The following is an 18076-nucleotide window of genomic DNA, read 5'->3' on the forward strand; positions in this document are numbered from 1 at the left end:
AGCCTAGTTATTGTTATTGTTATTGTTATTGTTATTGTTATTGTTATTGTTATTGTTATTGTTATTGTTATTGTTATTGTTATTGTTATTGTTATTGTTATTGTTATTGTTATTGTTATTGTTATTGTTATTGTTATTGTTATTATTATTATTAAATGTTTATTCCGCCAGCTCCCAGACCAGCCAGCTCGTGGGGTTCACAACAAGAAAAACAGAGGACAGCAAGATTACCACCTTGAGGATATTTGCTGGGAGTGGCAGTCTATAAATTAAATAAATTAAGTAAATGAAGTACGATAAGGATACGGATAACAATAGCAATAGCAATAGCAATAGCAATAGCAATAGCAACAACAACAACAACAACAACAATAACAATAACAGTGTTGCTTGTCCCTATCTTGGCGAGTTCCATTTTCTGCTCCCTTGCTTGCTAGTTTGATTCATTGAATTTTCTCTCTGATTCTTGACCTTATTGAAGTGTCAGATCCTTTCTCCTTCCCACTGACCCTAACTGGTCTTTCGCCCAACCACCCTCTTGAGAGCATTCTGCATGTCTCTGTTTCTCAGGCTGTAGATGAAAGGGTTCATCATTGGGGTGATAACGGTGTACATGATGGCCGCCACCCTATCTTTGACACCTGCGTAGCTGGATAAGGGGCGGAAGTAAACCCAGGTAATGCTCCCGTAGAAGAGGGTGACTACTGTCAGGTGAGACCCGCAGGTGGAGAACGCCTTGAGCTTTCCTTTGGCCGAAGGCACCCTCAGCACGGTCGCCAGGATGCGGGCGTAAGAGACGACAATGCACATGAAAGGGGTCATGATAACAGCTAAGGCTTCAGTCATTCCCAGCAGTTCTTGAGTGCTGGTGTCGGAGCAAGAGAGCTTAAGCAGGGGCTGGATGTCGCAGAAAAAATGGGGGATCCTGTTGGAACCGCAGAAGATGACGAAGGACATGAGCGTGGTCTGGAGAATGGAGTGGAGATGGGAGATGAAGCAAGACGCGGCCAAGAGTAGCAGGCAGAGCCGTTGGCTCATCACTGTGGCGTAATGGAGAGGGTTGCAGATGGCCACGTAGCGGTCAATGGCCATGGCTCCCAAGAGGTAACTATCGGTGTTCCCCAAGGCCAAAAAGAAGTACATTTGGGTAAGGCAACCAGAGTAAGAAATGGTCCCTCCTTGGCCCTGCCTACCCCACAAGCTCAGTAGCATGGTAGGAAGGATGATGGAGGTGAAGCAGACATCCACCAAAGAGAGGCAGCTGAGGAAGAAGTACATGGGGGCATGGATGAGCTGGGCGTCTGATTGGATGGCTATCACTGTGAGAATGTTCCCGGTCACTGTCAGAACATACATGGCCAGGAAGAGGAAGAAGAGGGGCATCCGCAGCTCTGGTTGGTCCGAGATGCCCAGCAGGATAAACTCTGTGGCGCTGGTTTGATTCTTCATATCCATCGGCAGAGTTAAAGGGCATTTTGTCTCTCTCCTAAAGGGCATTTTGTCTCTATGGCCCTCTGACCCACCATCTCCAGGTATCTGGAATGAAAACGGGTACAATTAAAAGCACATCTTTGCTCTATAAAGGATGTTTTTTAATCTGGACACCTATCCATTGGTATTTTTTAGAAAGGTGGATAAATAGGATAGATAGTAGAAGATAGGATAGATAAAAGAGACAGATTTGTTATTCAACTTATAGTCTGCCACTCTCAGGCCAGCTGGCTCGCGGTGGTTCACAACAAAGTCATAAAATCAACATAATAATAAACAATTATATATATATAATATATTGATTTAAATAAATGTAATAAATAAAAATAATACACAAAAATTCACAAGAAAATGAATGAATGAATGAATGAATGAATGAATGAATGAAAATCATCCAGTAACCCCATTGAGCTCCAGCAAATGGACCTGGCTCCAACCTAAAGGTAGGTGTAGATGTTCAATAGTTTTCTAGGTGCTGAAACAGTAAGACATTTGGAGGAGGGTCCATATAGATCTTCCTTGCCTTGGCCTCAACCAAACACCTGGCAGAAGAAGAAGAAGAAGAAGAAGAAGAAGAAGAAGAAGAAGAAGAAGAAGAAGAAGAAGAAGAGTTGGTTCTTATATGCTGCTTTTCCCTACCCAAAAGAGGCTCAAAGCAGCTTACAGTCGCCTTCCCATTCCTTTCCCCACAACAAACACCCTGTGGGGTGGGTGAGGCTGAGAGAGCGCTGATATCACTGCTCGGTCAGAACAATTTTATCAGTGCCGTGGCGAGCCCAAGGTCACCCAGCTGGTTGCATGTGGAGGAGTGCAGAATCGAACCTGGCATGCCAGATTAGAAGTCCGCACTCCTAACCACTACACCAAGCTGGCCCTGTAGAACTGTGATAGCTGATTCTACAAGATGTGTGGGTTTATCACGATAGGAATACCCTGATTCATAATTCAGTGAAGCAAATAGTGGATCCATGAAATTTATTAAATCACAAAATGGTTATAAGTGATCTCGCTCGATTAGCTTGTCCATGTAGATGCAAATTGGACTAGGTGGACTATAGGTCTGATCCAGTAGGGCTTTTCTTAGATACCTTACCTTGCTTATAGACAGTGTGTTAAGAACTCTTCTCTCAGCTGGACTGTGTTGCTGCACTTCATCTTGGGAGCGTGAAAATACTTTTCAAACAATGGGGTGCAGCAGCTCCTCATTCAAGTTCTAGTTGGGCTGCACATCAAAATGTCCTGAGTCCACCTATCTCTTCCCCTCCTGCTTTGAAGTGCAATAAAGGGGCCTGTGGGACTTCAGATTCTTAATCAGAGGTTCTTTTTTGCATAGGGAGACAACTCAATGAGATGGAGGAAATCTCAAAAGCCAGCATGATGGAATATTGGACTTGGTCTGGAGAGATCTGGGTGGAAATCAAGAGTGGTGTGTGCCCAAACCATTGATTGGTGTATTTAAGGACCTGGGGAACTCTAGGGCTTAATTTGGGAACACACCCCAGAGATCAGACTGATGTAATCTCCTTGGGGAAGGGCCGGGGGAGAATCTAAGGACTAATCAAGGAGGTGTCTCTCCCCTGACGGAGCAATAATACAAGAACTTTTAATAAGATTCTTCCTTTTCTTCTGGGAATGTGATGGGAAACTATTCTCAGAACATATGTTGAGTGGGTTTGTTGGTGTGGGACATATTATCTGTACTTGAGCTGTGCTCAGTAAACCGAATGGACAAAGGAACAAAGTTTATGTTGAAGTTTTGGTCCAGAATTTATTTACTTGCCTCTTTTGTACCCAACTTTCTCTCTCGTTGGGACTTAAGGAGGCTTAACACTTTCTCCTTTCCTCCTCCATTTTATTCTACCAGCAACACAGTGAGGTGAGTTAGGCCATAATTGGTCCTATGGGTTGTGTCTAAATTTGCAAACAAGAAGCACCAGTTGCTTACAGCAGCCTTTCTCAACCTTTTTACTATTCAGAACCCCTGAAACATTCTTCAGGCTTCAGAATTGGCTTAATGGTGCAGAATATGTTTGGGAAGCAGGGCTGTGGACACGGCCACCCAGGGACCCTCCCCTTCTCAACCCTTCCAGGCCCATCACAGGCCATTTGGCAGGGGGGGTCAACATGGTTATATCAGCCAGTAAATGTCTAACAAATTAAAAAAATATACTCCTACCCATTCAGGAAACACTTCCAGGGTCTTCAGGAAACCTCAGGGTGTTATGGCCCCCTGGTTGAGAAAACCTGGTTTAGAAAATAGTTTGATAAACCTCTCCTATGCCCACTACCCAGTCATCCCTTATCTAAACTGAAAACTCATCAGTGTACATACTTAAAATTTATGAAGGTATTGTGAGATGGCAGAAGAGACAGCACTTGCTGGGGTGGAAGCACAGCTGGCCTGAGGCAAGCTGGAGGGGATGGCTTGGGTGAAACAGGAAGGTGAAATTTTGTGCATTCAGTCAGCATCGGGAGAACTGGGGGGAAAGGGGGCAGGGAACACAGGAGCAGGCCAGGATTGGGGGTGATGCAAATATAGGAAGGGGTGAAGCAAGACTGTCAGAGGGAGTGACTCAGATAAATTTTAGGGGTTTCTCAATGGCAAAAAAGTTGATAGAAGCTGACAAAGAGAGTAATGGAGAAACCCTCTGTAAGTTCTTTACCAGCCAAATTTTTCATGTTTGATTGTAATATACAACATTTTCAGACTGACTTTGATCTTGAACTGAACTGAAGAACGTACAGACTGAAAGGTTTTCAGTTTTTCAAGCAAATTTTGCTATCCATTAAAAAAATTTTCATTGGAGGAAGAAACTGTGACAAACTTATGAATTATTTGTTTATTGTTATTAGCAATTACTGCCACACAGCATTTCTTATTTCTTTTTTTAATTTAGATTTCTATACCGCCCATTTCTTTGTAGCTCTGGGAGGTTTACACTGAACATAATGTAACTTACATGGAACATTATACAGACTATAACATCAAAACTATAACATCAAAGCAACTTTCAATAAAGCATCAAAAGATTTCAAAACCACATCTCCCACCTGGAGCCTGGCATCCCTGCTCCTCCATGAGATCCAAAGCCAGATAGTTCCCCTGTCTCAAGTAGCCCTTTTCTCCAGGGGGACTGATCTCAGTTCTCTCTGCACCATCCATCCCCTGAGGCAGGAGGCTGGGAAGTTGTGGAGGAGGTTGGTTTTTGCATAAGCAGGGTGGAGCAGATTATTTTATTGGGGTTTTATTCTGGGACTTTTAATGTGTAAACCACCATGAGACAATTTATATATTTTTATTTATATGAAATTATTATACTGCCAGCTCATGGTGGTTCACAACAATAAAAACATAAAAAGATAAGATGGCAAAATTACCACCTTGTCGATATTTGTTGGGACTAGCTAGCTGGGAGTGGTCAGCTATAAATAAAATAAAATATCATAAAATAAAATAAAATCAACAACAACAACAACAACAACAACAACAACAACAGTGTAGCTTGTCCCTTTTCTTTCGCAATTTTGGCCAGTTCCATTTTCTGCTCTCTTGCTTCCTAGTTCGATCCATTCCATTCTCTCTCTGATTCTTGACCTTTTTGAAGTGTCAGATCATTCCCACTGACCCTAACTGGTCTTTCGCCCCACCACCCTCTTGAGAGCATTTTGCATGTCTCTGTTTCTCAGACTGTAAATGAAAGGGTTCATCATTGGGGTGATAACGGTGTACACAACAGCTGCCACTCTGTCTTTGACAGCTGCATAGCTGGATAAGGGGCGGAAGTAAACCCAGGTAATGCTCCCGTAAAAGAGGGTGACTACTGTCAGGTGAGACCCGCAGGTGGAGAACGCCTTGCGCTTTCCTTTGGCCGAAGGCACCCTCAGCACGGTCACCAGGATGCGGGCGTAAGAGACAACAATGCACATGAAAGGGGTCATGATAACAGCTAAGGTTTCGGTCATTCCCAGCAGTTCTTGAGTGCTGGTGTCAGAGCAAGAGAGCTTAAGCAGGGGCTGGATGTCGCAGAAGAAATGGGGGATCCTGTTGGAACCACAGAAGATGATGAAGGACGTGAGCGTGGTCTGGAGAATGGAGTGGAGATGGGAGATGAGGCAAGATATGGCCAAGAGTAGCAGGCAGAGTCGTTGGCTCATCACTGTGGCGTAATGGAGAGGGTTGCAGATGGCCATGTAGCGGTCAATGGCCATGGCTCCCAAGAGGTAACTATCGGTGTTCCCTAAGGCCAAAAAGAAGTACATTTGGGTAAGGCAACCAGAGTAAGAAATGGTCCCTCCTTGGCCCTGCCTACCCAATAGGCTCAGTAGCATGGTAGGAAGGATGATGGAGGTGAAGCAGACATCCACCAAAGAGAGGCAGCTGAGGAAGAAGTACATGGGGGCATGGATGAGCTGGGCGTCTGATTGGATGGCTATCACTGTGAGAATGTTCCCAGTCACTGTCATAACATACATGGCCAGGAAGAGGAAGAAGAGGGGCATCCGCATCTCTGGTTGGTCGGAGATGCCCAGCAGGATAAACTCTGTGGCGCTGGTTTGATTCTTCGTATCCATCGGCAGAGTTAAAGGGCATTTTTTCTCTCTCCTAAAGGGCATTCTGTCTCTATGGCCCTCTGACCCACCATCTCCAGGTATCTGGAATGAAAATGAGTACAATTAAACGCACATCTTTGCTCTATAAAGGATGGTTTTTAATTTGCACACCTATCCATTGGTATTTCTTAATTTAGAAAGGTAGATAAATAGAAGATAGATAGAAGGTAGACAGGATAACTAGAAGAAGATAGGATAGATAAGAAAATAGACAGATTTGTTATTCTTTGCCTGCCACTCTCGGGCCAGCCGGCTCATGGCAGTTCACAACAAAGTCATAAATTTACCATAATAATAAACCATTATATCTCTATCTCTATCTCTATCTCTATCTCTATCTCTATCTCTATCTCTATCTCTATCTCTATCTCTATCTCTATCTCTATCTCTATCTTTATATAATGTATTTATATAAATAAATATAATAAATAAAATAATACACAAGAAAATTACAAGAAAATGAATGAATGAATGAATGAATGAATGAATGAATGAATGAATGAATGAATGAATGAATGAATGAATGAATGAATGAATGAGTGGGTGTGTGGGTGGGTGGGTGGTTGGGTGGGTGGATGGATGGATGGATGGATGGGTGGGTGGGTGGATGGGTGGGTGGATGGGTGGATGGGTGGATGGGTGGATGGATGGATGAAAAATCCTTCAGTAACCCCATTGGTCTCCAACAAATTGACCTGGCTCCAGCCTCCAGGTAGTTGTAGATGTTCAACAGTTTTCTAGGTGCTGAAAGATTAAAACATTTGGAGGAGGGACCATAAGATCTTCCTTGCTGTGACTGCAACCAAACGCCTGGCAGAAGGCTCTGCGGAACTGTGATAGCTCCGGCAGAATAGATTGAAGATAGATAGAAGAGTGAAAACAAATAGATGACAGACAGACAGACAGGTAGATAGGTAGAGATATAATGCAGATCTGTGTCTTTGAGTAATACAGCACACTGATTCTGCAAGACGCATGAGCTATCACAATAGGAAGACCCGGATTCATAATTCAGTGAGGCAAATAGTGAATACATGAAATTGACTGTCTCATGAAATGGTTATAAGTGAGCTAGTTCAATTAGCTTGCCCATGTAGATGCAAATCGGACGAGGTGTACGATCGATCTGATCCAGTCGGGCTTTTCTTACCTTGCTTTTAGCCACTGTGTTAAAAACTCTTCTCTCAGCTGGACTGTCTTGATGCACTTCATTCTGGGAGCGCGAAAATATTCTTCAAACATTGGGGTGCAGCAGCTCCTCACTCATGTTCTAGTTGGGCTTGACATCGAAATGTCCTGAGTCTACCTATCTCTTCTCCTCCGGCTTTGAAATGCAATAAAGGGGCCTGTGGGACTTCAGATGCTTAATCAGAGGTTCTTTGTTGCATAGGGAGGCAACTCAATGAGACGGAGGAAATCTCAAAAGCCAGCATGGTGGAATATTGGCCTCGGTCGGAGAGATCTGGGTGGAAATCAAGAGTGGTGTGTGCCCAAACCATTGATTAGGGTATTTAAGGACCTGGGGAACTCTAGGGCTTAATTTGGGAACACACCCCAGAGATCAGACTGAGGTAATCTCCTTGGGGAAGGGCCGGGGGAGAATCTGAGGTCTAGTCAAGGAGGTGCCTCTCCCCTGACAGGGCAATAATACATGAACTTCTAATAAGATTCTTCCTTTTCTTCTGGGAATGTGATGGGAAACTATTCTTAGAACATATGTTGAGTGGGTTTGTTGGTGTGGGACATATTATCTGTACTTGAGCCGTGCTCAGTAAACCGAATGGACAAAGGAACAAAGTTTATGTTGAAGTTTTGGTCCAGAATTTATTTAGTTGCCTCATTTTTACCCAACATTCTCCCTCATTGGGACTTAAGGAGGCTTAACACTTTCTCCTTTCCTCCTCCATTTTATTCTACCAGCAACACAGTGAGGTGAGTTAGTCCGAAAATGGCCCTATGGGGGGTGTCTAAATTTGCAAACAAGAAGCACCAGCTTCTCAGAGCACCATTTCTCAAAGTTTTTACTATCCTGAATCCCCTGAAATATGCTTCAGAAGTGGATTGATGGTGCAGAATATGTTTGGGAAGCAGGGCTGTGGACACGGCCCCCCAGCCCCCCAGCCCCCCCCTTCTCACCCCTCCAGGCCCATCACTGGTCATTTGGCAGGGGGGTCAACATGACCATCTATGGTCATATCACCCAATAAATGTCTAACAAATTAAAAAAATATATATAGAACATTAAAGAACTCCTACCCATTCAGGAAACCCTTCCAGGACCATCAGGAAATCCCAGGGTGTTACGACACCCTGGTTGGGAAAGCCTGCTTGATAAAATAATTTTATAAACCTCTCCTATGCCCCCTACCCAGTCATCTCTCTTCTAAGCTGTAACGTCCCAGACTTATCAGCCTTATCAATGTAAAGTCTTAAAACCGATGAAAGTATTGTGAGATGCCGGAAGAGACAGGACTTGCTGGGGTGAAAGTACTGCAGGCCTGAGGCAAGCTGGAGGGGATTGCCTGGCTGAAACAGGAAGGTCAAATTTTGTGCATTCAGTCAGGATCGGGAGAACTGGGGGGAAAGGGGCAGGGAGCACAGGAGCAAGACAGTTATTTCTGGCATGCCAAGTGGAAGGTGTTTCAGGCCAAGGGTGACAAATGAAGTTTGGGATAAAACGCCGTGCCCTTTGGCCTCCTCCAGGCCAACAAGGAATCCAGACAGAGTATGCTCCTCAGCCTGAGGTCCTGTCTTTCAGGCAGTTTTGGTTATAAACCTCCAACCAGCTTGCAAAATGTGTATAGTCGCCTCTACGTAATGGTTTACAGAGATCCAAACAGGATCAGTTGGGGATTATATCCAGCTTATATGAGCAGGAGTAGAAAGTAAAGCTCCCCATTACAAAAAGGCACAGGTTTGCTTTGGGTGGAGAGCTTGATTGTATAATCCATGACCCAGATGAATTGTTTAACCAAACAACACTTGTTATTGTTGGATTAAGTGACTCAGCATACCTGGATGGGGGGAGGGGGGTTACTCTAAAGATATACAGATGATCTCCTTAGATGGGATGACTCTCTTAATGGGGAAGCTGCCCCCCTGATCCCTCCTCTCTCTTGCTTTGATCTCTCCCTCGCTCAACATGGCCTTCCATGGTAACACCAGTCTCCGCACGCTTCTCCTGTTGATACAGTTCCAACTTACTTCCACACATGTGATCCTAGTCAAGGCTGGACTTTTTATTATTAGATTTTCTCATCTTTTGACTACAACCTCAGTGTGAACTGGATCTGCTTGAATAAATGTACCTTTCCTTTTTTTTTTTTTTTTTTTTTTTTGCAATATACTCGCACTTCTTGGGAGATTTATTTACTGCACTTGGGGGGGGGGCATTATTTATTACCAAGCAGTGCACTTAATCTCGTTACAGATTTCAGGCACGCAGAAAAAACTGCAGGAAATCGAGCGGGGGATTGGGAAGGGGAATTGCCAGCAGGAAAACTAGGCGGAGTCCTGCACAGCCAGAAATGCCACTTCTGGAGCATCCCAGTTTTTCTACTCAAAGGATCATAGAGTAGGAAGAGGCTATACAGGCCGTCTTGTCCAACTCCTTGCGCAATGCAGCCTACAGCATCCCTGGCAGGCATTCGTCCAGCTGCTGCTTGAAGACGGCCAGTGAGGGGGAGCTCCCCACCTCTTTAGACAGCCCATTCCACTGCTGAACTACTTGGACCAGGGGTAGTCAAACTGCGGCCCTCCAGATGTCCATGGACTACAATTCCCAGGAGCCCCTGCCAGCGAATGCTGGCAGGGGCTCCTGGGAATTGTAGTCCATGGACATCTGGAGGGCCGCAGTTTGACTACCCTTGACTTGGACTGTGAAAAAGGTCTCCCCCTACATCCAGCCACTGCCTCCCTGCCTGTAAATTACACCTATCTGCACAGGTCCTATCCCCTGTTGCTGACAAGAACAAGCTCTCTGCCCTCCTTTCAAATACTGGAAGAGAACTATCATATCCCCGCTGAACCTTCTCTTCTCCAATCTGAACCTTCCCAAGTCCCACAGCCCATTTAGTAAATTTCTATGCTGTCGTCCTATTGTCGCCTTTGTTCAAAACAGGGTCCTGGATCCATTAGCCCTTCACGCCCAGAAATGTCCTGTACCCCCTGAATTGCTTTGGTTTAAACTCTTTCCCCTTTTTTACTCTTCCCAGCTCCGCTATATATATATTTTCAGACACTTAAGAAACGCTTGTTGTTTTTCACAATTTGGTTCTCTCTCTCTCTCTTTTTGTAATGTGTTCCTAAAATTATCATTTTGCTTGCTCCATTAGCAATTTAAAACGGTTTTGCCAGGAGCCGTGGTCCTTTCTGCGCAAATAATTTTGGCAAACCTTCCTTTTTTCTTTTTTTTTTGAGGAAGCCATTTTGCCTTTGTGGCTTCTTTGACTTTGGTCCTTAACTAAGCAGCCGTGCTTTTGGACTTGTTAGTAGTTTTCCTAAATGAGAGATCCATTCCCCCTAGTCCTCATTTAGGGGAACAGTTTCTAGGCATCTTGAGGGGATTGAACTCCCTTCCTTCTCCCTTTTAACTCCCTTCTGGGGATTCCGTTCATTTTTGTAAAGTTCTATATTTTGTTTTGTTTTTAATCCAAAGGGACTATTTGGGGGGCAGCTTCCCTTTGACATGAATGTCGAATCGCTCCTTGGTCCATCCGGAGCTTATATCTCACAACAGATCTTGACCATGGTTCATAACAAAAGGTGTATTTCTATTCAGCTTTGATTCAGTATTAGGATAACAATAGGGCATCCCTAATGGGAAGAGTCTCAAGCAACGTGGAAGCCCCAGAGGAACGGAAGTGAAATAATTGCTACGCTAACCAATTTACGGGATGGTGAAACTTTTAAGGCTCTCGTCTAAGTTCTATGATTAATCTCATTGGGGTTCTCTTAAAGACAACAAGAGCCCTTTGGGAGTTTAGCCTGGAAAACTCCGCAGAGACAAATTAAAGCAAGTTTTTAAAATGGAGCTGGCTGTCTAGGTTGCCATTCTTTAGCTGGCTTAAACAAGTCTGACTCCTCTGAAACCCCTAGGGCAAAATTTCCCAACTGGGCTCATTTCCCCTTACTCTCCTAGTGGAACAAACTCAACCATAGTTCTCGGTACGATTAAAACAGACCACGAATTATTACTACAATACGTATTTCAAGCAGCTTCAATCTGCCTGTCACAAAAGGCACGTTCTGGCTGTTTTCTACCATTATTTTTTGTTTAAATCACACTGACCCAAAAGGTGCATGGCGTTTAGAAGGCAAGGGGGCTAATGGGTCATTTAGAATTTTTAAAATTCATCACATTCTGCTTGCATCTAGGTTTGCCAGCCTCTACATGAGAGTCTGGAGTTCTCTCAGAATTCCAGTGGCCAACCTCCAGGTGGTGGCTGGAGGTCTCCCACTATTACAGCCCCTCTCCTAGCAACAGAGATCACTTGCTAACCTTGAAATTTTTATTTCTCCAATGTTTTTTGTGAACTACAACTAAACCCAAAAGACTGATTACCTTCTTTAGTGATGGATTATCACACTACTTTTGGACTTGTTTGGTGTAGTGGTTTGGTGTCGTGGTTAGGAGTGCAGACTTCTAATCTGGCATGCTAGGTTTGATTCTGCACTCCCCCACATGCAACCACCTTGGGCTCGCCACGGCACTGATAAAACTGTTCTGACCGAGCAGTAATATCAGGGCTCTCTCAGTCTCACCCACCTCACAGGGTGTCTGTTGTGGGGAGAGGAAAGGGAAGGCAACTGTAAGCCGCTTTGAGCCTCCTTCGGGTAGGGAAAAGCGGCATATAAGAATCAACTCTTCTTCTTCTTCTTCTTCTTCTTCTTCTTCTTCTTCTTCTTCTTCTTCTTAATGTTACGACACAGTTTATGAATTTGTTATTAATTTACTTTTGCCTTATATCTGGACTCTTATGACCCTCGTTCCATTGTCTGAGGAAGAGTGCCTGCACTCGAAAGCTCACACCTTGAATAATTCTGTGTAAGTCTTAAAGGTGCTATTGGACTCCAGGTGCTATTGTGCTACTTCAGATCAACACGGAGACCCAATTGAATCTGTTTTTCAACATTAGTTCTTCTCTGCTCCCTTGGAAGTTTAATATTTTTCTTACCCAAGGGAGTCATATTCAATTGTCCACAGGAGGGCATCCTTAGATCACAGATGACTTTAAAAGGCCTTTAAAGTCATGTCCTTAAACTCCAAGGAGTTTGTGTAAAATATATAAAGGTAAAGGTATCCCCTGTGCAAGCACCGAGTCATGTCTGACCCTCCAGCGTTTTCATGTCAGACTCAATACGGGGTGGTTTGCCAGTGCCTTCCCCAGTCATTACCGTTTACCCCCCAGGAAGCTGGCTACTCATTTTACTGACCTCGGAAGGATGGAAGGCTGAGTCGACCTTGAGCCGGCTGCTGGGATTGAACTTCCAGCCTCATGGGCAGAGCTTCAGACAGCATGTCTGCTGCTTTACCACTCTGCACCAAAATATATACTTTCCAACATAAAATTAATTAATTTATTAATTAAAACTCCCCAACCTCTGCCAGTCCAATTTCAATAACTGGAATATCCTGTTCCTTGAGAGACCTTCCTTGTCAGTCAGGTATACCTCTGTTTCTCGCAGGGCTTTAGTTAATTTTTAGTCTTTTTTAAAGCCAATTATCAAAACCAGAAAAAAATGCTGTTCATTTCAGTTCATGGTTCACAGCATGCCCAGTTTGTGGGCCATGAACCAAACTGAACTGGGTGGCTTCCAAATGAACTCAACTAGTTCATGATGGTTTGTGAGGCATAGAACAGTCCCTGCCACCATGTTCTAGAGATCCTAGAGAAGGGATCTCGGGCTGACTCTCCTCTAACTGTCCTCCCAAGTTAGGTGCAGATTTGGTTATGGCCAGTTACAGCCAAACAAGACGGTATCCTTGGGAAAGTGCTTTCTGGGTAACTGACAGGCACAAGTTTGGGAGTGTACAGAATGGACCCTGTACAAGCTAGACTAGCCTTTCTCAACTTTTTTACTATTGAGAGACCCGTGAAACACGCTTCAGACTTTGAGAAACCCCATGAGGGGCACAATTATGCAGAATAGGATTGGGAAACTGTGTATATGCTCACCCCTCTCCTTCCTACCCCTTCCAGGCCCATAGCTGGCCATTTGGGGAGTGGGGTAGACAAGACCATATCACTTGATAAATGTTTAATAAATTGTTTAAAAACATGTTTAAAAAATCAACACCCACCCATTCCAGAGCCATGAAGAAACCCCAGGGTTTCACAAACCCCTGGTTGAGAAAGCCTGGACTAGACACATCAAACTCACAGGGGACACCCCCTTAATGTCCCTCTACAAGCGCTGCAGGTTATGTGCAAATTGGATTTAGAGCAGGGGTAGTCAAACTGCGGCCCTCCAGATGTCCATGGACTACAATTCCCAGGAGCCCCTGCCAGCATTCGCTGGCATTCGCTGGCAGGGGCTCCATGGACTGTAGTCCATGGACATCTGGAGGGCAGGGGCTCCATGAATTGTAGTCCATGGACATCTGGAGGGCCGCAGTTTGACTACCCCTGATTTAGAGGGTCTGAGTTATGAAGTGCAATACCCCCATTCACAAAAAGCCCATGAACTTCTTCATTAAAAAAAAAAATCATGATGGTAGCCCTGCCACAAACTTTATAGTGAAGAGCTGGAACTTTTTACTACCCGAAGAAGTCACGGCTTACAATCATTATTAGTGAACCCAATAGATATTCATCTTTCCCTATGGCACATCTGGCCAAGCTTGAAGTACCTGGTCATAGGAGGGCCTTCACTTTGGCATGCTGTGATGCCTTCCCTTCGGCGGTATTAGAAGGAAGATACAGGAAAATACCCTATACCGAAAGGAAATGTACCTGTGGCTCTGGACATGCAGAAACCATGGGACATCTTCTCTTTCAATGTCGATTCTATAATGAGATTCGAACTAGCCTAATTCTTCCGCTGCTAGGCAGATTCCCCGGGCGCTCAGGAGAATTTTACATGTCTCTGCTGCTTGCAGATATAGAAAATAATACAACTTATAGAGTTCCCAAGTTCTGTGCAGCAGCGATTAAAATTCGTAATAGAATGGTCTGTTTTAAGTGAACTGGACAGCTGTGTCTATCTATCTTATTCTATTTTCTATTGTTATCTTTTAAGATGTTTTAATTCCTGGTTTTAATGGATGTTTCTGTATCATCTTATGCTGGTCTACGACCGTAATAAAACTAACTGAACCGAACTTTATAGTGAGCCATAATCCATGGCAAATTTCCGTTTGCAAGATGGTTCATGCCCATCCCTACGTGTTGTTCTTCATATGCTATTTATGAGTATTTGGGCTAATTAAAAAAATCTCAGATTCATCAGTTTGATCCTGATTCATGTGGCCTTGAAATGGTAGGTTAAACTTCTTTACAAGCGTTTTGAACGGCATTCCTTCTTTCTGGGAGAGCTGGCTTTGCGTCCAGAAGCGCTTTGGAAGCCAAAGAGATTTTTTGGGTTATAGACTTTCAAGAGTTAAAGCACTCTTTGCTAGCTTATCCCTTGAAAATCTTGTTGGCCTCTTGAGGTGTTACTGGGTTAGAACTCAGCTCTTCTACTGCAGGCAAACAATAGAATCATAGAATCATAGAGTTGGAAGGGGCCAGACAGGCCATCTAGTCCAACCCCCTGCTCAACGCAGGATCAGCCCAAAGCATCCTAAAGCATAGAATCATAGAGTTGGAAGGGGCCAGACAGGCCATCTAGTCCAACCCCCTGCTCAACGCAGGATCAGCCCTAAGCATTCTAAAGCATAGAATCATAGAATCATAGAGTTGGAAGGGGCCAGACAGGCCATCTAGTCCAACCCCCTGCTCAACGCAGGATCAGCCCTAAGCATTCTAAAGCATAGAATCATAGAATCATAGAGTTGGAAGGGGCCAGACAGGCCATCTAATCCAACCCCCTGCTCAACGCAGGATCAGCCCTAAGCATTCTAAAGCATAGAATCATAGAATCATAGAGTTGGAAGGGGCCAGACAGGCCATCTAATCCAAACCCCTGCTCAACACAGGATCAGCCCTAAGCACTCTAAAGCATAGAATCATAGAATCATAGAGTTGGAAGGGGCCAGACAGGCCATCTAGTCCAACCCCCTGCTCAACGCAGGATCAGCCCTAAGCATTCTAAAGCATAGAATCATAGAATCATAGAGTTGGAAGGGGCCAGACAGGCCATCTAATCCAACCCCCTGCTCAACGCAGGATCAGCCCTAAGCATTCTAAAGCATAGAATCATAGAATCATAGAGTTGGAAGGGGCCAGACAGGCCATCTAGTTCAACCCCCTGCTCAACACAGGATCAGCCCTAAGCATTCTAAAGCATAGAATCATAGAATCATAGAGATGGAAGGGGCCAGACAGGCCATCTAGTCCAACCCCCTGCTCAACGCAGGATCAGCCCTAAGCATCATAAAGCATAGAATCATAGAATCATAGAGTTGGAAGGGGCCAGACAGGCCATCTAGTCCAACCCCCTGCTCAACACAGGATCAGCCCTAAGCATTCTAAAGCATAGAATCATAGAATCATAGAGATGGAAGGGGCCAGACAGGCCATCTAATCCAACCCCCTGCTCAACGCAGGATCAGCCCTAAGCATTCTAAAGCATAGAATCATAGAATCATAGAGTTGGAAGGGGCCAGACAGGCCATCTAGTCCAACCCCCTGCTCAACACAGGATCAGCCCTAAGCATTCTAAAGCATAGAATCATAGAATCATAGAGTTGGAAGGGGCCAGACAGGCCATCTAGTCCAACCCCCTGCTCAACGCAGGATCAGCCCTAAGCATCCTAAAGCAGTGACTTTCATAGCGAGTGACTTTCATTGTTCATGACTTTCCCTCTTATTTCCCTCACAGATTCTTTGGTCACATGGGTTGTGAAAACCTCACCATTCGGCCTGAGTTCATTCTCTTGGGCCGGTCCAGGGCAGCAAAAGTTCCTCTTTGCTGTTGTCCTAGTCATGTACATCGTGGCCATCCTGGGGAACCTCTTGATCATCCGGTTGATCACCTGGGACACCCATCTTCACGCCCCCATGTACTTCTTCGTGAGCCACCTTTCTCTGGTGGACGCCTGCGTCACCATGCCAAAAATGTTGGCCAACCTGATGTTGGAGGCAAAGACCATCTCTTACGCTGGGTGCCTGACCCAGATGTATTTCTTTTTTGCCTTCGGGGTCCCCGACAGCTTCCTTCTGGTCGCCATGGCTTACGACTGCTACGTTGCCATCCGCAATCCCTTGCACTATACCAGTGTGATGAGCCGGAGCCTATGTGTGGGGTTTGTGGCCAGTTGTTGCACATTATCCTGTTGGCTTGCCTCTCGTTCTGTGCTTCCCGGGAGATTCCTCACTTCTTCTGTGACCACCAGCCGGTGCTAGCCCTGTCTTGCACTGATACCACTTTGATTCAAATGCTGATTTTCACGGAAGGGGCCTTAGTGGTGCTCAGCCCGTTTGTCTTCATTGTGATCTCCTATGTGCTCATCCTGGTCAATGGGCTGAAGCTGCCCTCAGGTTTCGGATGGCTCAAAGCCTTCTCAACTTGCAGGGCTCACCTCTCGGTGGTCACCCTCTTTGACGGCACGGTCACCGGAGTCTACTTCCAGCCCACGGCTCGGTACTCGGCAGAGAAAGGAAGAGTTATGATGGTCATGTACACCATCGTCACACCAATGCTCAATCCTTTCATATACAGTTTGAGGGACAACGATGTCAAGGGTGCATTGTGTAGAGCTCTTTGCAGGAAGGTGGAAATGCAGTGAAAATGACCTTGCCCATGAAAATAATTGTAAATAAGTTCACCCTAGAAAAACAACAGAAGGACCACACTAGTCATCAGTATTGTATCTCAGAGCTTCAAAGGACAATTGCCACTTGTGATAGACAGACAAGCAGACACACGCACACATATTGTCATCAGTTCAGCAGTGGAATAGGCTGCCTAAGGAGGTGGTGAGCTCCCCCTCACTGGCAGTCTTCAGGCAAAGGTTAGATACACACTTTTCTTGGATGCTTTAGGATGCTTTGGGCTGATCCTGCATAGAGCAGGGTGTGGGACTAGATGGCTTGTCTGGCCCCTCCCAACTCTATGATTCTATGATTCTAAGCAGTAGCTGGACAGAGACTTCTCCTGGATGCTTGAGGCTGATCCTGCATTGAGCAGGGGGTGGGACGAGATGGCCTGTCTGGCCCCTCCCAACTCTATGGTTCTATGATTCTAAGCAGTAGCTGGACAGAGACTTCTCCTGGATGCTTGAGGCTGATCCTGCATTGAGCAGGGGGTGGGACGAGATGGCCTGTCTGGCCCCTCCCAACTCTATGATTCTATGATTCTAAGCAGTAGCTGGACAGAGACTTCTCCTGGATGCTTGAGGCTGATCCTGCATTGAGCAGGGTGTGGGACTAGACGGCCTGTCTGGCCCCTCACAACTCTATGATTCTAAGATTCTAAGCAGTAGCTGGACAGAAACTTATCCTGGATGCTTCAGGCTGATCCTGCATTGAGAAGGGGGTGGGACGAGATGGCCTGTCTGGCCCCTTCAAACTCTATGATTCTATGATTCTAAGCAGTGGCTGGACAGAAACTTATCCTGGATGCTTGAGGCTGATCCTGCATTGAGCAGGGGTGGGACTAGATGGCCTGTCTGGCCCCTCCCAACTCTAGGATTCTATGATTCTAAGCAGTAGCTGGACAGAAACGTATCCTGGATGCTTGAGGCTGATCCTGCGTTGAGCAGGGTGTGGGACTAGATGGCCTGTCTGGCCCCTCCCAACTCTAGGATTCTGTGATTCTAAGCAGTAGCTGGACAGAAACGTATCCTGGATGCTTGAGGCTGATCCTGCGT

The 18076-nt window shown here is 45.2% G+C and overlaps 3 protein-coding genes across 3 annotated transcripts; 1 reads left to right on the top strand and 2 right to left on the bottom strand.

Annotated features, from left to right (window-relative positions):
* Positions 1–510: 510 nt before the first annotated feature.
* Positions 511–1455, bottom strand: LOC143831428 (olfactory receptor 1L6-like). Its single transcript, XM_077324420.1, has one exon. It carries the CDS (start codon positions 1453–1455, stop codon positions 511–513), a length of 945 nt encoding a protein of 314 aa, XP_077180535.1.
* Positions 1456–4472: 3017 nt separating this feature from the next.
* LOC143831429 (olfactory receptor 1L1-like) lies at positions 4473–7966 on the bottom strand. Its single transcript, XM_077324421.1, has 2 exons — positions 7955–7966; positions 4473–6051 (listed from the first exon to the last, which is right to left on the bottom strand). Exons 1-2 carry the CDS (start codon positions 7964–7966, stop codon positions 5119–5121), a joined length of 945 nt encoding a protein of 314 aa, XP_077180536.1. The 3' UTR covers positions 4473–5118.
* Positions 7967–16099: 8133 nt separating this feature from the next.
* LOC143831431 (olfactory receptor 1K1-like) lies at positions 16100–16993 on the top strand. Its single transcript, XM_077324422.1, is given in 3 exon segments — positions 16100–16146; positions 16148–16518; positions 16521–16993. Coding segments are annotated over 3 exon segments (891 nt in total).
* Positions 16994–18076: the final 1083 nt, after the last annotated feature.

Source organism: Paroedura picta, chromosome 3 (assembly GCF_049243985.1).
Source record: "Paroedura picta isolate Pp20150507F chromosome 3, Ppicta_v3.0, whole genome shotgun sequence".
Lineage (NCBI taxonomy): Eukaryota > Metazoa > Chordata > Lepidosauria > Squamata > Gekkonidae > Paroedura > Paroedura picta.